The sequence below is a fragment of the Bufo bufo genome, chromosome 6 (assembly GCF_905171765.1).
Source record: "Bufo bufo chromosome 6, aBufBuf1.1, whole genome shotgun sequence".
Lineage (NCBI taxonomy): Eukaryota > Metazoa > Chordata > Amphibia > Anura > Bufonidae > Bufo > Bufo bufo.
Genome location: NC_053394.1, coordinates 21,697,708 through 21,717,048, shown reverse-complemented (window position 1 = coordinate 21,717,048; position 19,341 = coordinate 21,697,708). Strand labels below are relative to the sequence as shown.

The 19,341-nt window shown below is 45.0% G+C and overlaps 1 protein-coding gene across 1 annotated transcript in view; it reads left to right on the top strand.

Annotated features, from left to right (window-relative positions):
- The window catches only part of LOC121005222 (galectin-9-like), a 99,644-nt gene extending 82,703 nt beyond the window's left edge, over positions 1–16,941 (top strand). The window contains exons 13-14 of the mRNA XM_040437826.1: positions 11,747–11,866; positions 16,673–16,941. Of these exons, the coding sequence (XP_040293760.1) occupies positions 11,747–11,866; positions 16,673–16,687 (135 nt within the window). The 3' untranslated portion in view covers positions 16,688–16,941. The remainder of the gene's footprint in view (positions 1–11,746; positions 11,867–16,672) is intronic.
- The last annotated feature ends 2,400 nt before the right edge of the window (positions 16,942–19,341 follow it).

Genomic DNA, 19,341 nt, shown 5'->3' with positions numbered 1-19,341 from the left:
CTTACCAGTAGGAGGAGCTCCCGGCCGGACGCAGAGATCGCAGCTCGCAGGTAAGTATAATGGTCCTACAAATTGCTAAGTAACCATGGCAACCGGGACAGCAGTAGCGTCCTGGTTGCCATGGTTACCGATCGGAGCCCCAGCGATTAAACTGGGACTCCGATCGGTACACTCCGCTGCCACCAATGATAGGGGGGAGATTTTAATTAGGAGGGGGAGGGAGGGGAGAAGGCCCACTGGCCACCAACGAGTTAACTACAGGGGAGGGGGGGGGCGGCCGCACTGGCCACCAATGTGTTAACTACAGGGGGGGGCGGGGGGTGGTCTGCTCCCTGCTGCCTGGCAGCACCTGCCAGGCAGCAGGGGACAGTCATGTACACAGTTTTTTTAGTATATTCTAACCTGAAGCGTCCCCATCACCATGGGAACGCCTCTGTGTTAGAATATACTGTCGGATTTGAGTTTCATGATGTAACTCAAATCCGACGGTATATTCTAACATAGAGGCGTTCCCATGGTGATGGGGACGCTTCAAGTTAAAATATACCATCGGATTGGAGAAAACTCCGATCCGATGGTATATTAACTCCTGACTTTACATTGAAAGTCAATGGGGGACGGATCCGTTTGAAATTGCACCATATTGTGTCAACGTCAAACGGATCCGTCCCCATTGACTTGCATTGTAATTCAGGACGGATCCGTTTGGCTCTGCACGGCCAGGCGGACACCAAAACGACTTTTTTTTCATGTCCGTGGATCCTCCAAAAATCAAGGAAGACCCACGGACGAAAAAACGGTCACGGATCACGGAAAAACGGGACCCGTTTTTGCGGACCGCAAAAAAATACGTTCGTGTGCAGGAGGCCTTAGTCAGGGAGAGCTGTGCTGTAGAAGGGACAGATAGTGTAGGGAATTGATTCAATTGAATTTTATTTTTTTGTTAGGCAGGGTTGGTGTTAGAGACTCAAAAGTCCTTTTTAGGACTATTGTTGTGTCTGGCAGCAATATATATTTTTGGCGCAACCTGCGCTAAATAGCTTGCAATTTATGGGCCGCTGCAGACAGCGACATTATCTGCACTACATCTCATGTGATCAGCCTAAAAATATCTGTGACATCCAGTGTACTTTTTCCGTAGACGGTGTCCGCTGCAGACAGTGACATTAGCTGTTCTACATCTCCTGTTTAACGTTTGTGCATCCTAAAAATATCTGTGACATCCAGTGTACTTTTTCCGTAGACGCTGCGGACAGTGACATTGCCTGCGCTACATCTCCTTTATAACGTTTCCGCATCCCAAATATCTGTGACATTGACTGTAATTTTTTCTGCGCTACATCTCCTGTATAACATTAGCCGCTGGTGACAGGAGCAACATTACCTGCACTACATCTCCTGTATAACGTTAGCCGCTGGTGACAGCAGCGACATTACCTGCGCTACATCTCCTGTATAACGTTAGACGCTGGTGACAGCAGCGACATTGCCTGCGCTACATCTCCTGTATAACATTAGCCGCTGGTGACAGCAGCGACATTACCTGCGCTACATCTCCTGTATAACATTAGCCGCTGGTGACAGCAGCGACATTACCTGCGCTACATCTCCTGTATAACGTTAGACGCTGGTGACAGCAGCGACATTACCTGCACTACATCTCCTGTATAACGTTAGCAGCTGGTGACAGCAGCGACATTCCCTGCGCTACATCTCCTGTATAACGTTAGACGCTGGTGACAGCAGCGACATTACCTGCGCTACATCTCCTGTATAACGTTAGACGCTGGTGACAGCAGCGACATTACCTGTGCTACATCTCCTGTATAACATTAGCCGCTGGTGACAGCAGCGACATTACCTGCGCTACATCTCCTGTATAACGTTAGCCGCTGGTGACAGCAGCGACATTACCTGCGCTACATCTCCTGTATAACGTTAGCCGCTGGTGACAGCAGCGACATTACCTGCGCTACATCTCCTGTATAACATTAGCCGCTGGTGACAGCAGCGACATTACCTGCGCTACATCTCCTGTATAACGTTAGCCGCTGGTGACAGCAGCGACATTACCTGCGCTACATCTCCTGTATAACATTAGCCGCTGGTGACAGCAGCGACATTACCTGCGCTACATCTCCTGTATAACGTTAGCCGCTGGTGACAGCAGCGACATTACCTGCGCTACATCTCCTGTATAACATTAGCCGCTGGTGACAGCAGCGACATTACCTGCGCTACATCTCCTGTATAACGTTAGCCGCTGGTGACAGCAGCGACATTACCTGCGCTACATCTCCTGTATAACGTTAGCCGCTGGTGACAGCAGCGACATTACCTGCGCTACATCTCCTGTATAACGTTAGCCGCTGGTGACAGCAGCGACATTGCCTGCGCTACATCTCCTGTATAACGTTAGCCGCTGGTGACAGCAGCGACATTACCTGCGCTACATCTCCTGTATAACGTTAGACGCTGGTGACAGCAGCGACATTACCTGCGCTACATCTCCTGTATAACGTTAGACGCTGGTGACAGCATTGGGCTGCCCAGGATACAGTGAAGTCACAGCCGAGGAAAGCGACACAGACACCGGCTTTTGCAAACAAAAACTTCTTTACTGAAACACAGCAATATAACCTACAGCTCCAAAATGCAGTTAGCATTAAATAAAGTTACATACACTCAGCCTGAAGCTGAGACCCCTGTGTTGCACAGCACGGCGCCCTCTAATGGTAGCCGGAATAATTTACCTACTGCGAGCAGGGTTAACACTGCCTCGCCATACCTGTTATTACCCTAAAGTACAGGAACGATTGTTTGGGATGTAATATACAGGCTAGCCCACGGAGCAACACAGGAGCTTACAATCTTATTAGCCTATACAGTGTTACATTCCCCTTCCCAAAACTGCTCTGTCTCCACTGATGATTTCGAATCGAACAGTCTTTCAATCAAACGTGCGGTACCACAGAACAGGTAATCCGATCCTCATCTCTCAGCAGTACTCCTGGCAGGCGTCCTCTCTCCTGGTCAGCATTGGGACTCGATCAGCTCCCTTTGTCTGCAGTACTGGTCACAAAAGAATGCTTCCAAGCACTTGGATGTAGAGGGATTCACCTCAGTCTGTCTTTTTCTCTCCTCACAAAATGGAGACTGCTTCCTGTCTTCTCTGCAGCTTGTTAACCCCACCTCTCATGCATATTGTAATCCCAGCAAAGAAATGAACTGAGCATGGGAAACAGCGACCTCTTGTGGCTAAACAATGGAACAGTATTCATGCAATGAAAGCTGCTTCTTAATCTCACACAAGCAGAGGCCGTGGCCCTGGGCGCGGTGAAACTGTGCCTGCTGCCAGAGCACAAGAAACACACTCATCCACGATACCTAGCTTCATGTCCCAGTTTGCAGGGTGGCGCAGGACACCGCTCTCTAAGTCAGACCAGAGCGACCAGGTGGTCGGTTGGATTGCAGCAGATAATGCTTCCAGTCCGTTAAGCACCACCCTGTCTTCCACAAAGTCCAGTCTAAGTAGCTAAGAGTCTGGTCAACAGAATCCTCACCCTGATCCTCCTTCCTCCCACCATGGAGAGTCGTGGCAAACAAGTGATCCCACACTCGGATATTCCGAGGAGCTCTTTTCATTCCCATTCCTTGATTTGGGCCTCTCGCCAAGCCCGCTTTAAGAGGGAGATAAGAAGATCGTGTGCACTGATGCCCAAACTCTTGAGCATCCACAGTTACAAGAAGATGACAGTGGGGAACGGCAATTAGTGTTTCACGAGGTGGATGATGATAATGTGACAGAGTTGCCAATAAGTCAACGGCAATTAGTGTCTCAAGAGGTTGAAGATGAGGATGAGACACAGTTGTAAATAAGTGAGGTTCTTGTTAGGTCAACAAGTCAGGAGGATGACCAGAGTGAGGAAGTGGAAGAGGAGGTGGTGGAAAATGATATGACTGACCCAACCTGGGAAGGTGGCAAGCCGAGTGAGGACAACAGTACAGAGAGGGAGGGATCCGCAGCACCACAACAGGCTGAAAAAGGCAGTAGGGTGGCAAAAGGGAGAAGGCGGGCCACACTAAACAGGCCTGCAACTGTTCTCCAGAGCACCCCCTTGCGGCAATCTCCCTTGCTAAGGGGTAGGTGTTCCGCAGTCTGACGCTTTTTTGAGGAAAGGGCGGGTGATGAAAGAATTGTCATTTGCAACCTGTGCTGTACCAAAATGAGCAGGGGCGTGAACACTAGCAACCTCAACACCACCAGCATGATCCGCCACATGGCATCAAAGCACCCTAATAGGTGGGCCGAACGCCTGACCCTGGAAATGTTGCCATTTAGGCTTGTGGACACTGAGGCTTTCCGCAGCCTGATTGTGGCGGCCGTCCCTCGTTGCTCATTTCCCAGCCGGCACTATTTTTCCTGGTGTGCCATCCCCGCCTTACATGTTACCCGTAACATCACCCATGCCCTGACCAACGCAGTTATTTGGAAGGTCCACTTAACGACTGACACATGAACAAGTGTTTTTGGCCAGGGATGCTACATTTCCCTGATGGCACACTGGGAGCGAGTGGTACCCTGGGATGGCATAGGTGCTACCGACGCCAAGAAATGCAGGCCCTACTTCTATCAGGATTTCTGCCACCACCTACAAAAGTCATCTACAGGTGCCCCCGGTCCGGCAACGCTGCAGCAGCACTTGCAATTGTCAGCTCTCCAACTGTTGTGTTATGTGAGCACGCGCTGGAACTCCACATTCCACATGTTGGCCAGGCTTTGTGAGCAGCAGAGGGCAGTAGTGGAATACCAGCTACAACATGGTCGTCACCTTTCACGTCAGCTTCCGCTATTCACAAGCGAGGAGTGGGCATTGATGTCTGACCTCTGTGAGGTTTTACATAACTTTGAGGAATCAACACAGATGGTGAGCGGCGATGCCACTATTATCAGCATAACCATCCCACTTCTTTGTCTACTGAAACGCTCGCTGTTCACAATGAAGGTGGATGCTTTGTATGTGGAATAGGTGGAAATAGGGGAAGACAGTACACAGGATGATAGCCAGACCACCCTCAGTTGGTATTCCCAGCACGAATTGGGTGATGATGATGATGATGAGGAGGAGGAGGAGCAGGAGACGGTTGCCTCCGCCAAAGAGGGTCGTACCCACAGCAGTTTTTTTTCCATCTGTTCAGCGTGGATGGGCCGAAGAGGAGGAAGAGGATGAGTAGATTGAGAGTCATCCTCCTGATGAGGACAGTGAAGTCTTGTCTGTTGGGACTCTGGCACACATGGCTGACTTTATGCTATGCTACCTTTCCCATGACCCTCGAATTATACGCATTTTGGCCAACACGATTACTGGTTGTTCACCCTTCTTGACCCCCGCTACAAAGAGGACTTCTCATCTCTCATTCCTGTGGTGGAGAGGACTAGCAAAATGGTGCAATACCAGAAGGTCCTTGTGGAAAAATTGCTCCAAAAATTTCCAGCTGACAACGCTGGCAGCAGAGTACGTAGTACCTTGGCCAACCGAGGAAGGGAGACGAGGGGAACACACAGCAGTTCCAACAGAGGCAGGGAAACACTCTCCAAGGCCTGGGACAGTTTCATGACACCCCGCCAGCAACCTCACCCTGATGCGCAGCCTAGTGTCACAAGGAGAGAAAAGTTTTGGAAGATGGGGAAGAAGTACGTAGCAGACTGTGTCAGCGTCCTCAATGATACCTCTGTGCCTTACAACTATTAGGTGTCCAAGCTGGACATGTGGCACGAAGTGGAGCTCTACGCCTTGGAGGTGCTGGCCTGCCCTGCCGCCAGCATTTTGTCAGAGTGGGTATTTAGTGCTGTTGGGGGGCATAATAATTGATAAGCACATCCGACTGTCAACTGAAAATGCTGACCGGTTGACTCTTATCAAAATGAACAAGGCCTAGTTTGCCCCTGACTTCTCTACTCTACCAGAGGAAAGCGGTTGAACATAAAGACACTTTAAATGTGGCTTTTATGGTGTATTGAATACACTGTATTCCCATGCACCCCTTCCACCACAAAAAAACTGTATATGGTTAAATCTTTATTTTTTCGTCCTCTTCCTCCTCCTCCATCATATCAACATGCTTATTAGGCTGCCCTCGCTCCTGATGTTTTAAAGGATCAGCTCAGCAGCAGACCCTCAACCATAATTTTTTCCATGGTCAGATCAGCAGCAGTCACTCACCCCTAATGTTTTAGATGGTCAGCTCAGCAGCAGGCCCTCGCCCCTAATGTTTTAGATGGTCAGCTCAGCAGCAGGCCCTCACCCCTAATAGATGGTAGGATCGGCAGCAGGCCCTTGGCCCTAATGTTTTAGAGGGTCAGCAGCAGGCCCTTTCTCCAAATGTTTTTGAGGGTCACCAGCAGGCCATCAATCATAATTTTTCAAGGCTGTGTATGATGCCCTCCTTTATGTGTAATAAAGGATGTATTAGAGTGCCGGTTACCTGTAATTTTTGGCAGCCCTTTCACTTAGAGCATAGTCTTTATGAGTGTAGGTGTCCACTACCTGAACAATTTTGGCAGCACTTGCACTTTATATACAAGTAATTATACAGGAAAGAATGTTTCCTAACTATTTTTCTTCTAAAATCGATTTTATCTTTGGTTTTGTGCATATTGTTGTCAGTCTGTAAAATATGTAACACCCCAGAGTTGTGTTACTAAACTCTTTTACCCCGCTACAATTGGTAAAGAGCATTTACCTTGTCATCTGATGTAATTTTACATTATGTCATTCACAAATGTGAATAAACCATGTTAAATTTCATTATTGTTGTATTTTCCATGTTCACCAGCAGGTGGCAGCAATGGTCTGGTAAGGACTTAGGTTCACTTTAGTACATCTAAGCTGGAATAGTTAATTCCAGCTTAGCTCCCCCCCCCCCCCCCCCCCCCCCCCTATGAGCAGAGTGGGCTGTGCCACATCCTGAAGCAGGGGTAGGGTGTGTGTGTTAGGAGCTCCAGATATAGAGAAGAAAGCCAGGATCTTGTTCGGCTGAGACATTGATCACAATCCCCAGCCTGAGCCCTGCAGCCTCAGCTGGATGAAGCAAGCAGACAAACTCCAGTTCCAGGAAGAAAGCATACCCTGAGAATACAACTGTGAGTAAAGTCCAGAGACCCAGGAGAAGTCATATTCCTCCTCAGCTAGTCAGTCCCCACATAGCAGAAGATAGAAAGTGCAGAAGCCAAATTCCTGCCACACAGTATAGAGCTACAAAGCAGACGTCCTTTCCTGCAAGCTCCAGGTTGATAAAGCAGAAGATAAATTCCTTCCAACCATTGCTAAAAACCTGCTGGGACCTAAGACTAAGGCCTCTTTCACACTACAGTATGTCCATTTCAGTGTTTTGCGTTCCGTTTTTCACGGATCCGTTGTCCCGTTTTTGGGTTCCGTTGTGTCTCCGTTTCCGTTCAGTATGTCCGCAAAAACCTTTCAGTATGGTTTCCGTATGGTTCCCATATACGGTCCGTTTTTCACGGATCAAAAACGGAAGCCACCTGTATTTGTGCTCAGCCAAAGTTTGGCAACAAGAAACACATGGCCACAGTGGGCTGGGCCTAGCATTTGTTAATGACGGATCCGCAAAAAACGGATGACATACGGATGACATACGGATGCCTTCCGTATGCATTCCGTTTTTTTGCGGACCCATTGACTTTAATGGAGCCACGGACCGTGATTTGCGGAGAAACATAGGACATGTTCTATCTTTCCACGGCACGGAAATACTGAAATACTGAAACGGAATGCACACGGAGACACTTCAGTATTTTTTGCTGAACCATTGAAATGAATGGTTCAGTATCTGTTCCGTATACTGAACTCAAAAAACGTCCAGTATACTGAACGCAAAATACTGTAGTGTGAAAGAGGCCTAAAGATGAGTTTGAACTTTATCAAAGGTCTGGAACTCAATTTCTGCTGCAAAATCCCTCTATTACTCCTCCTATCACTACACTCAATTTTATTGCAAGTGAGCCAGGAGTCCAGCCATACCCAGGTAGGAGACACCGTTGACACAATTACCACTACCATACAGAGACATTACACCACTCTGGCATTCCTAATCTGAGACGTGAGTTATAACATCTTTGAAGGGCCCTGTGACACAACCCTGCACATGCTGCAATTGTCGTCACAAACAAACAGACTATTATTTGCACCTGACCCAGACATTGCATAATTTAGTGTATATAACCCGCATCCTGCTCATTGCACGTACTCCTCGGACAACATCGTTCCCAGCAGCGACCTGGGTCCAAGATGCATCTAGACATCCTCCCCATGCTGTTCCTGAACCATTTCAGTGGTGTTTCCTTCAATTTCTGACCTTTTCATGTGAACCAGACACCCTCCCCTCTTCATAGCAGGGGGTGCATCCCGAGGTGTTCTACTCGAGCACCCGAGCACTTTGGTGCTTGATCAACACTAATAGAGATAGATAGATAGATAGATAGATAGATAATAGATAGATAATAGATAAGTTATAACAGCAGTAGCAAATCAAATTTTATGGTGAACGCCTCACCATACCTGGGTCCTGAAAGTCCATAGATAGCAAAAAGTTGCTGTATATAAGCTTTTCAGGTTTGTTTCGGATGAGTCCACTAAAATAGCATGCAACGCTATTTTAATGCACCTGTTGGCAGGAAAAAGCTTTAAGCAGGAAGAAGAAGGGTTCTCACATGTCCCTGAGAGGAAGTGTGGTGTCGGTGGGGTGGGTAGGGTGGGTGGTCGGGGGGGGGGGCTTGCTTTGATTGGCATCCATGTCGACAGACAGCCTGGATGAGCCAATCGATTCTGCAGCAGGTGAGGAGGTGACCTAGCAGAACGAGTAGAACGCCATTCTGTGCTGGGCTGTGAATGAGGGTGGATAGGTCGTATAGTGTCTGCCAGGAAAGGACATTCAAAAGTCACAATCCAGGTTATTTTTTACTGCCAAGGATAGTGAGGGAAAAAGGACAGAATGACAAAAAAAAGAACTGTGAGTGTAGAATAGGGACAGGCAGGGGAAGCTGTCAGCCAGAGAGTGAGAAGTAAGGATCTGAGGCTGACTGTGCCTCGTAGCTGCAGTTACTGCCTTATAACAAAGTTGCAACTGCTGCAGAACCTCAAAAGCAGCTACCTGCAAGAACATTTATTTTTTTACATTTTAACAGAAATACAGTTATTTTTATTTATTTATTTATTTATTTATTTATTTTTTGTGCGGGTTGTTTAGGGGGCATATGGGCAAAACTGGGCATTTTAAATCTCAGAGGCTAGATAGCATTTGTTGCCTGCCTACCATAATATTCCGTATGGCTGCTGCTGTCTCCATCATAGCGCTGCCTACCTGCCAGTATTTACCATATGGCTGCGTCTGCCGCCATAGCCTCAGCTTCTACTCCTTGCTGCTTATCCCCTACTGTCACCACTATTAACACTATGCATCAGCCACTACTACTACTTTTACTACTACCCACAGACAGTCAATCTACTACCTTGTATGTTCCATGCTATGCTGTTTACGCTGCTGCTACTATTGCAGCCACATGCCACTATATCAGTACTGTACCCTTTCCACATCCACACTGCACTGCTGCTGCTCCCAATTGAAAGGGAAATTTTTTCTAGACTCGTTCACAATGAGCCACTTTTTCTTCTGACAATCAACACTTATGTGTGTCGTACAGGTAGAATTCCGACTCCGTCAAAGCATCACTTTTGGACGCTTGGCCCCCCAAGCTAATTTTTTTTTTTATCCCATAACACCATGTATGTTTAAACATCATCTGCCCCCAATAAGGGAAGATTTTCAGAAGCGTTGGAATATGAAAAAGCATAACACATGTGCCGATGCGGTTTGTTTTTAAACGCACTCTTTGGCCTCATGCACACGACCGTTGTTGTGTTCTGTGTCCGTTGTTCCGTTTTCCGTGATTTTCTGCGGACCCATTGACTTTTAATGGGTCCGTTGAAAACTCGGAAAATGCACCGTTTGTCATCCGCGTCCGTGATCCGTGTTTCCAGTCCGTCAAAAAAATAGGACCTGTCCTATTTTTTTCACGGACAACGGTTCGCTGACCCATTCAAGTCAATGGGTCCGTGAAAAAACACGGAGGCACACAAGATTGTCATCCGCGTCCGTGATCCGTGTCCGTTTTTTTCCTATCATTTTCAAGGCAAACTTGACTTTTTTTTTCATTTTTAATGCCTCCAAAAATCAAGGAAGACACTCGGAAACAAAAACGGAAATGGATCACGGAACAACGGAACCCCGTTTTGCGGACCGTGAAAAAATACTGTCGTGTGCATGAGGCCTTAGTTAGAGATGTCAAACGTACATTTACCCATAGTTATGTATGTCCGTGTCACTCCGACATCATTTACTATTGCTGTCATTGCATTTAAGAGTTTGTGGAGGGGGAGAAAACACGTTTTGAGTCCTAGGAGGCTATTTTCACAATTGTGTTGTTGATTCTGGTATTGAAATCCAGAAGAGGATATTAATAGCAGAATTAAACGGATCCATTTTGATTTTGCACATCAGGATGCATCCGTTCCATTAGGATGCGGTTGTGTGAAATCAAAATGGAAAAAGGAGCCTATAAAACCAGATCCGTTAGGGTACTTTCACACTAGCGTTTTTATTTTCCGGTATTGAGTTCCATCACGGGGCTCAATACCGGAAAAAAAACTGATCAGTTTTATCCTAATGCATTCTGAACGAAGAGCATTCCGTTCAGGATGCATCAGTTCAGTCCCTCTTACGTTTTTTTGCCCGAAGAAAATACCGCAGCATGCTGCATTTTTCTCTCCGGCCAAAAATCCTGAACACTTGCCGGAATGCCAGATCCGGCATTAATTTCTATTGAAATATATTAGTGCCGGATCCGGCATTAAAATTGCCGCATTGACTGATCCGTTCATCCAGTCAGCACATGCGCAGACCTGTAAATCTGTGAAAAAAATAAATACCGGATCCGCTTTTCCAGATGACACCGTATGCAGTATTTCAATGCATTTGACAGACGGATCCGCCTTCGAATCCGTCTGACAAATGCCATCCGTTTGCGTCCGGCGACAGAACCGCCTGCCGGAATCCTCTGCCGCAAGTGTGAAAGTACCCTTACCCATTGACTTTCAAAGTATTCGGTGACAAATCCAGTCAGTCACCATTGACTTAGATTGTTTTCAGTGCCGGATCAGTTTTTTTCAATTTTTTATGACCGGACACAAAACGGCAGCTTGCACCAGTATAGTGTTCGGTCACAAAACGGAATGCTGGCGAAACGGAAGAAATCCTGATGCATCCTGAATGGATCTCTTTCCATCCAAAATGCATGAGGACTAAACAGAAAGTTTTGTTTTTTACTGGTAGTGAGATCCTCTGCCGCGGCGCAAGTGCGAAAGTAGCCTAAAGGGTGTTAGTCACACTACACTTTTCAGATTTTTATTTATTTAAAATGTTGAATTCCATGTATCATTTTCTTTACACTTCACACATATTTTCTGTTTTGTGTTGGTTTATCACATAAATTCCCAATAAAATACATTTAAGTTTGTGGGAGTAACGTGAACAAAATATGGAACAGTCCAAGGGGTATGAATACCTTTTCAAGGCACTGTAACTTATGGACAGTTAGAATTACATAAATAGTGCCCCCCCCCCCCTTCATTTTCTATCTTCCTCTATGTGAACTGGTTCTCTCTTCTAGGTTTCTGTGGATAGAAATCAATTATTGGAATATGGTCACAGAATTCCTGTGGAGCGGGTCAACACTTTAGCAGTACATGGCCGTATTACTGTAAATACTGTGGAGATACAATCACAAGGGGTAAGTGAGATTGTGCAGCCCTGGCTATAGCAAAGGGATTGTTCAATGTGCAAGTGATGGCTTAGCCTACCCTGAGGTTATCAATATCTGATCAGATACCCTACCCCCAATGATCAGTAGCTTAACAACTTCCCGAACAAACGTTGTGTATTTAGCTAAGGAAAAGATGTGCCACTTCCTGTTCCGGCCAAGGGAGCGCAAGAGCTGTAGGTTCTTCTTGAGACCTCGAACGGCCCTGCAGTGAGTCTGAACAGGGCTGTATACCGCTGTACAGCCTCTCTGGGGGATATATTTACCATGTAATTGGGGCTACTATGTCAGCCCCAGTTACAGGAGAAATCAATAATGTTAAATATCACCCAGAGGTCTTGTAGGACCTTATGGGGTGCATAAAAATAAAAAATAAAGTGTTTTATAAAAATTTAATTTAATGTAAGATTCCCCAATTAAGACATTTAAAAGAGTACTTTTAAAACTATACCTGCAGTTTAACACATTGTGGTCGGTATTAGAGGCATCTCCTAAATTTCTGAAATCAAAAATGTTGCCATTGCATTAAATGGCTCAAATGGTCTGGAAAGGGGCTAAAATAATGTCTCACTTTACTGAGGTGGTCGCAGACATACCTCTATGGGACAACCAATCACTCCCAAATATGCAATTGGTTATGGGGGCGAATAGATGGAAACTGGCAGGGGCATTAACCCTTGGAGATTTTTATGATCAGGGAATGATAATGACATTTGAGGCATTGTCACAGAAGTATGACTTTCCCCGTACTTACTTCTTCTCATATCTACAACTTGGAACCGCCATACAAAGTAAGTATCCAAACAATAGCACCAGGATCTCTAAATATCCATTAATTGGAGTTGTCAAAACCCAGGGTCCCAGGGGATTAGTATCGGCTATATACTCACACTTTATCCCCCATAATAGACAAATGGAAAAGATTAATACCCACACTTACAGAAGAATCAATAACGACTTTATTGGAATCACATTTACAAGTATCACCGGCAATCAATAATAAAATAATTCAGCTCTATACTATACATCAGACATATCTCACACCAATCAGGCTGTACAAAATGGGCAGAGCAACATCCACGGTATGCCCGCGGTGTGGGGAATTGGAAGAAGACTTCTGGCATAGGATATGGAGTTGTAACCCGATTGCTGTGTTCTGGAAGGAGGTGACTGATTTACTCTCTTCGTTGTTGCCTTACCGGGTAGATTGTGTTCCTGAGGTCTGCCTGTTGGAAATTACATGTCAATATTCTTGAAGGAAACATTATTTTTGGCACGTAAATGTATAGCTCTGAAAAAAGATATATTTGGTATCGCCGTGTCTGCATAAAAATATCACATGAGCTATTCCATCATGTGAACGGTGTAAAAACCATGTATGCTAAAACAGTTATTTGGGATTCACATTCCGACCTATCCCTTGGTTGAACTTGATGGTCTTATGTCTTTGTTCAACCGTATTAACTATGTAACAATTTTTTAGTCACCTCACCTCCCAAAAAACATAATATCAAGCGATCAAAAAGTCATATGTACCCCAAAATGGTATCAATAAAAATGTCACCTTGTCCCACAAAAAAGCGAGCCCTCACACAAGACCATACCCAGAAAAATAAAAATAAAATATGGCTATAAGAAAATGGCAACACAAAAACATGATTTTTTTTCTAAAAATGTAAAACTTAAAAAAAAAATGAAGTCACCTCCATAAAGAGTATCTACCCTATCAAGTGAACGCCATGAAACTCACCTCCCAAAAAAGATCAAAAAATTGTATGTACCCCAAAATGGTACCAATGAAAAAATCACCTCGTCTCACTAAAAAATATCCCTCACACAAGACCATAGCCAGAAAGAAAAATATGGCTGTAAGAAAATGGCAACACAAAAACATGACTTATTTTTCTAAAAAATGCTCTTATTGTGTAAAACTTAAAATTAAAAATAGACATATTTGGTATATTTGCATCCGTCACGACCGGCTCTATAAAGATATCACAAAAGCTACCCCATCAGGTGAATGGTGTAAAAAAAAAAAAAATTACGCCAAAAGTTGTTTCCTCGCCTCCCAAAAAACATAACATTAAGTCATTTAAAAGTCTTATGTACAGTACTCACAAATGGTACAAAAAAAAGTACAGAATGTCCTGCACAATGTAAGCCCTTAGACATCTACATTGGCAGAAAAATTAAAATGTTATGGATGTTAGTATATGGTGATGCAAAATATAGCATTTTTAATAAAAGGGGATTTTATTATGCAAATAATAAACTAAATACATTTGGTATCATCATAATCATATCAACAATAAGAATAACATTATTATATCATACATACCAAATGGAGAATCTCATAAAAAAATTAAAATAAAAAACACTAACATGATATTTAAATTTTTGCCAACCTCCACTACACACCAAAAAAGATAAAGAGCAATCAGAAAGCCAAATGTATGCCAAAATGGTGCCAATAAAAACTACAGCTTGTCCCTCAAAAATAAGCCCTCACACAGCAAAGTCACCAAAACCAAAACAAAATCCATGTTAGAAAATCCAGATGACGCTCCTTCCCTTCTGAGCCCTGGTGCATCCCCAAACAGCAGTTTACGACCACAATTGGGATACATCTGGATATGCCCGGGCCCCTCACACATGTTGTATTTACCCGTGTCGCTTCTGACGGCGGCATGGCTGCAGCTGCATCTCCCAGTTACGCGGATGAAGACATCCGGAATTTGTGGGGGGGGAGGAGGGTCAGCCAATAGCAGACTGCGACGGGGATGAGCCACCCTAGCATTACGGGTGCAATATGCAGCGGCAGCCGTGGGAGCGTCAGAAGTGATGCGGGTGCCGGGGAGCCAAGTAAGTACAACCTGTGTGAGGGCCCGGGCGTATGGGGGAGCATTTTAGAGGTTGGATAACCCCTTTATAATAGTGCGGGCACACAAGAAGTGATAAAGGTTCATTTTTATGAGTGCACTGGTATAATGTTTGAACTGTTCTATATTGTTATATTGATCTACCAATTTTCGGGCTTTATCTTTTGAACTGCTCAATTAAAAGCTAAGTTTTATAACCAGACAAGACTACCACCAATCATTGTGAAGTAATATTAATAAATATTGAGGTTTGTTTTGTTAAACCTTGATGTGTTACAGGAAAATCTGAGAAGAAAAGTGACATTTTAAAATTCCCCCTCCATTTTGCTTTAAAGGGCTTCTGTCACCCCCCTAAAGTCATTATATTTTTTTGGGGCTCCTTAGAATCCTTATGCTGCGATTTATCAATATATAGTGCTCTTACTCATTTTCGTTCCATAGTTTCTTCAAAAAACAGACTTTTATAATATGTAAATTACCTCTCTAACAGCAAGTAGGGCGGCTACTTGCTGGTAGCAGCCGCATCCTCCTTTCATAATGATGTCCCCTCCTCATGTTAATTGACAGGGCCAGCGAGCACTCTCGTCCTCTGGCTGGCCCTGTCTGCGTTCAAAATCTCGTGCCTGCGCCGTACCGGTCTTCAGTCGGCGCAGGCGCACTGAGAGGAGGACGCTCGCTCGGCCGCTCCTTCCTCAATGCGCCTGCGCCGATGACGTCACATCTACACCCGGCGCAGGTGCACTGAGGAAGGAGCTGCCGAGCGAGCGTTCTCCTATCAGTGCGCCTGCGCTGACTGAAGACCGGTACGGCAAAGGCGCGAGATTTAAAACGCAGACAGGGCCAGCCAGAGGACGAGAGCGCTCGCTGGCCCTGTCAATCAACATGAGGAGGGGGCGTCATTATGAAAGGAGGATGCGGCTGCTACCAGCAAGTAACCGCCCTACTTGCTGGTAGAGAGGTAATTTACATATTATAAAAGTCCGTTTTTTGAAGAAACTACTGAACGAAAATGAGTAAGAGGATTTTAAGTAGCCCAAAAAAAATTATGACTTTAGAGGGGTGACAGAAGCCCTTTAATTCAAATGGAATATTTTAAGAGTTAGCAACATTTATTAAATCAGTTTTGAATAATTTGAGGTGTGTAGTTCCTAAAATGGGCTAATTTATGGGTGCTTTATATTATATAAGCTCCTCAAAGTGACTTCAGAACTGAATTAGTCCTTAAAGTTGATTTTGGAAATTCAAAATCCAAAGTCCTAAAAAAAAAATATTAAATAACATTACCGAAATGATGCCAACATAAAGTAGACATATGGTGAATTATATTTAATAAGGATTTTATGAGATATCACTATCTGTCTTAAAGGCAGAAAGATTCAAATGTAAAAAATAGTGATTTTTTTCCGTATTTTTGGTAAATTTTGAATTTTTATTTTATAAATGAAGGTAAAATATATTGATGCAAACTTATAATTAACATGTGTCACCAAAAACAATCTCAGAATGGCTTAGATAAGTAAAAACATTCCAAAGTTATTACCACTTAAAGTGACACATGTCAGAATTCAGCAAAATTAGGCCCGGTCAGGAAGGAGGTAAATGGCCTGGTCTGGAAGTGGTTAAAGACTATAAAGGTAATTTATTAAGATCAGCATTTTAGACGTCAGTCTTAATACCCCTTGTGCCTCTCCATAACTTCGGCGTATCCAGTGGCAGCCGGTCTAAATGTACGACAGCTTCCTTGCCAAAACTGGCGTATATTTGATAATAAATTACCCCCTTTATGTCGATTTTGGTGCAGAAAATGCACCAAAATCAGTGTGTAAATAAGCTTTAGATGGTAAAGTGTAGTTAATGTACATTTTTCATAATTAACTGTTTATGTTTCTTTTTCTAGGGTGAATTCCCTTAAAACCTCTCAAAACTGCTGACAGCTCTATATAGGTGACGGAAGATAAGTGTAATCATACCTGGGTCATCCATCTTTTATTAACCCTCCCACCGTGATTGCAAGTGTCCTGGAGGTGGTCCCTTTCTGTTCAGTGCCCTGGCTTCTCTCCACTGAACCGTTCCCCAATCTTCCTCTCTGCTCTGAATGGCGGCTCTAGCGTTCTCCTAATTGGCCACTAAAGCCTCATTTTGATGTGTTGATGCAATAAAAAAAATTAAAAAAAATAAAATAAAATCTTTGTTCCAAAATGGAAATCTGAAAATATTGTGTGGTCCTAAAATCTCAAACATGTCTGAAAACATGAAAAATCTTAAAAATCTTTATAGGTGGAGATAGAACACAATAGAACACATTCTATACAGTATATCTATGCATAGGTACACTCACCATACATGACCCCAGTGACAGCACGCTTGTCTATAGTGTCTCATTATAAATTGCTCATATATACATGGCATGTCATAGCATTTCTTTACAATATAGGAGACCCTTTGCAGACAAGGAAAAAGGGGCAAAAACCCAGAACACTCTCTTCCCCCAAACCAAATGGGTTTGGGGACTAAAAAACAAGGTGGCACAGAATCTTAAAGGGGTTAGAGGAGATAAGCGAATTTCTCAAAAATTAATTTCGGTCTGTTCGCCAAATTTATTTGTGGCGAATCGTGTTAAAAAACAGCTATTTCCTGGCTGCAGAGAGCCTGTATAGTAGTGTAGAACACTGCCTTGCAGAAACACGCATAGGGAGTCTGCTGTGGACTAGAAACAATACTGTAAGTCAGTATGGCACGCAGATGACAGTCAGCGCTCTTAGAATCACTGCACACTTCACTTATTTGGGCAATTATGGGGCCAAATCTGACCAAATAACTCAAGTATGAACTCAGCCTTACAGGTCAATGTTAGCGCCAGGTATAAAGAACCATCCAGAAGCCCAAGATCCTACTACAGCATGAAAGAGCACACTCCTTTTAGTCCGTCGTCAGCTGATTCCACATAGATTTCTACAGAACCTGCTCTATTAAACGCTTATACAAGTAGAGCCCCCCTGACAGAGTGGAGAGGGTGTCAGCAGTAAGTTTGTGTTGACGTCACTGATTATTTTGCCCTTCCTCTGATCCGTCAGAACAATAACCCCCAAAAAACGGATCCTGTCTGTTGAGCATCCGCCTTCACTTGGTCAGCATTTGGTCAGTAATCCATCAGTATTGCTAAAGCAAAAAAAAAACATGAGTGGATCCAAAACAGAGATGACACGTGAATGGAATATTTGCATGTCGTTTGTGTTTTGCACCCACTCCTGCTTTTGGCTACCAAATCATAAGCCAATTCTGATGCAAAATAGAGACCATGTCATTCAGGACTTACAGCTGCTACATAGACATGATCTGTTGTGCGTGAGGTGGCAGCAGTATAAGGAGACCACAGAGTGGCCCAGTGACAAAGTGGTGAGATGGCAGCAGCATGAGGAGACCACAGAGTGACCCAGTGACATAGTGTGAGGTGGCAGCAGCACGAGGAGACTACAGAGTGGTGATGTGTCAGCAGCATGTGGAGATCACAGAGGGGCCAGTGATATAGTGTTCAGGTGGCAGAAGCATGAGGAGACCACAGAGTGGCGAGGTGGCAGCAGCATGAGGAGAGACCACAGAATGGTGAGGTGGAAGCAGCATTAGGAAACCACAGAGTGGCCCAGTGACATAGTGGTGGGGTGGCAGCAGCATGAGGAGACCACAGAGTGGTGAGGTGTCAGCAGCATGAGGAGAACACAGAGTGGCCCAGTGACACAGCGGTGAAGTGGCAGCAGCATGAAGAGACTACAGAGTGGTGATGTGGCAGCAGCATGAGGAGACCACAGAGTGGTGAGGTGGCATCAGCATGAGGAGACCACAGAGTGGTGAGGTGGCAGCAGCATGAGGAGACCACAGAGTATTGAGGTGGCATCAGCATGAGGAGACCACAGAGTGGCCCGGAGTGACAGAGTGGGGAGGTGGAGAGCAATACCAGTACCAGCTGAAGATGGTGGGTGGCAGTAGGAACACCTGGCAGCATGTGTGGCATCAGACTAGGAGCTGAAACAGGTAGCTAGGAGCGGAAACAGGTAGCCAGAAGAAACAGGTCTCTTTTGAGTAAGTTTGGGTGTGGCGCCATGGATGATCTAGTCTGATGCATCAAGCAGTGGTCTTTGTAAATCCTGGCTGATCTACGCCTGATTCATCTTCACAAAGGTCAGTTTATCTACACTTTGGGTGGACAGGCAAGTTCTCCTTGGGGTAACTATGGCCCCTGCCACACTAAACACCCACTCTGATGTCACACCGCTGGCCGGGCAGGAAAGCTTGTCCAGGGCAAACTCGGCCAGTTGCGGCCACAAATCGAGTTTGGCTGCCCAGTAGTCCAGAAGATCTTCGATGTAGGGTGGCAGAGAACACTCCAAGTATGCCACAACCTGCTGGTTCAGCTTCTGCTGTATGTCTAGCTGCTGCTGCTGGTGAGTAGTTTCTTCAGTAGGCGGGTGAAGAAAACTGCTCATCAGCGACTCTAGACTTTAGGTGCTGCTGATGGAGCTGGTACTGCTCCTGGCCCACCAACAGCAGCCATGGCAGTAGAACGTGAGA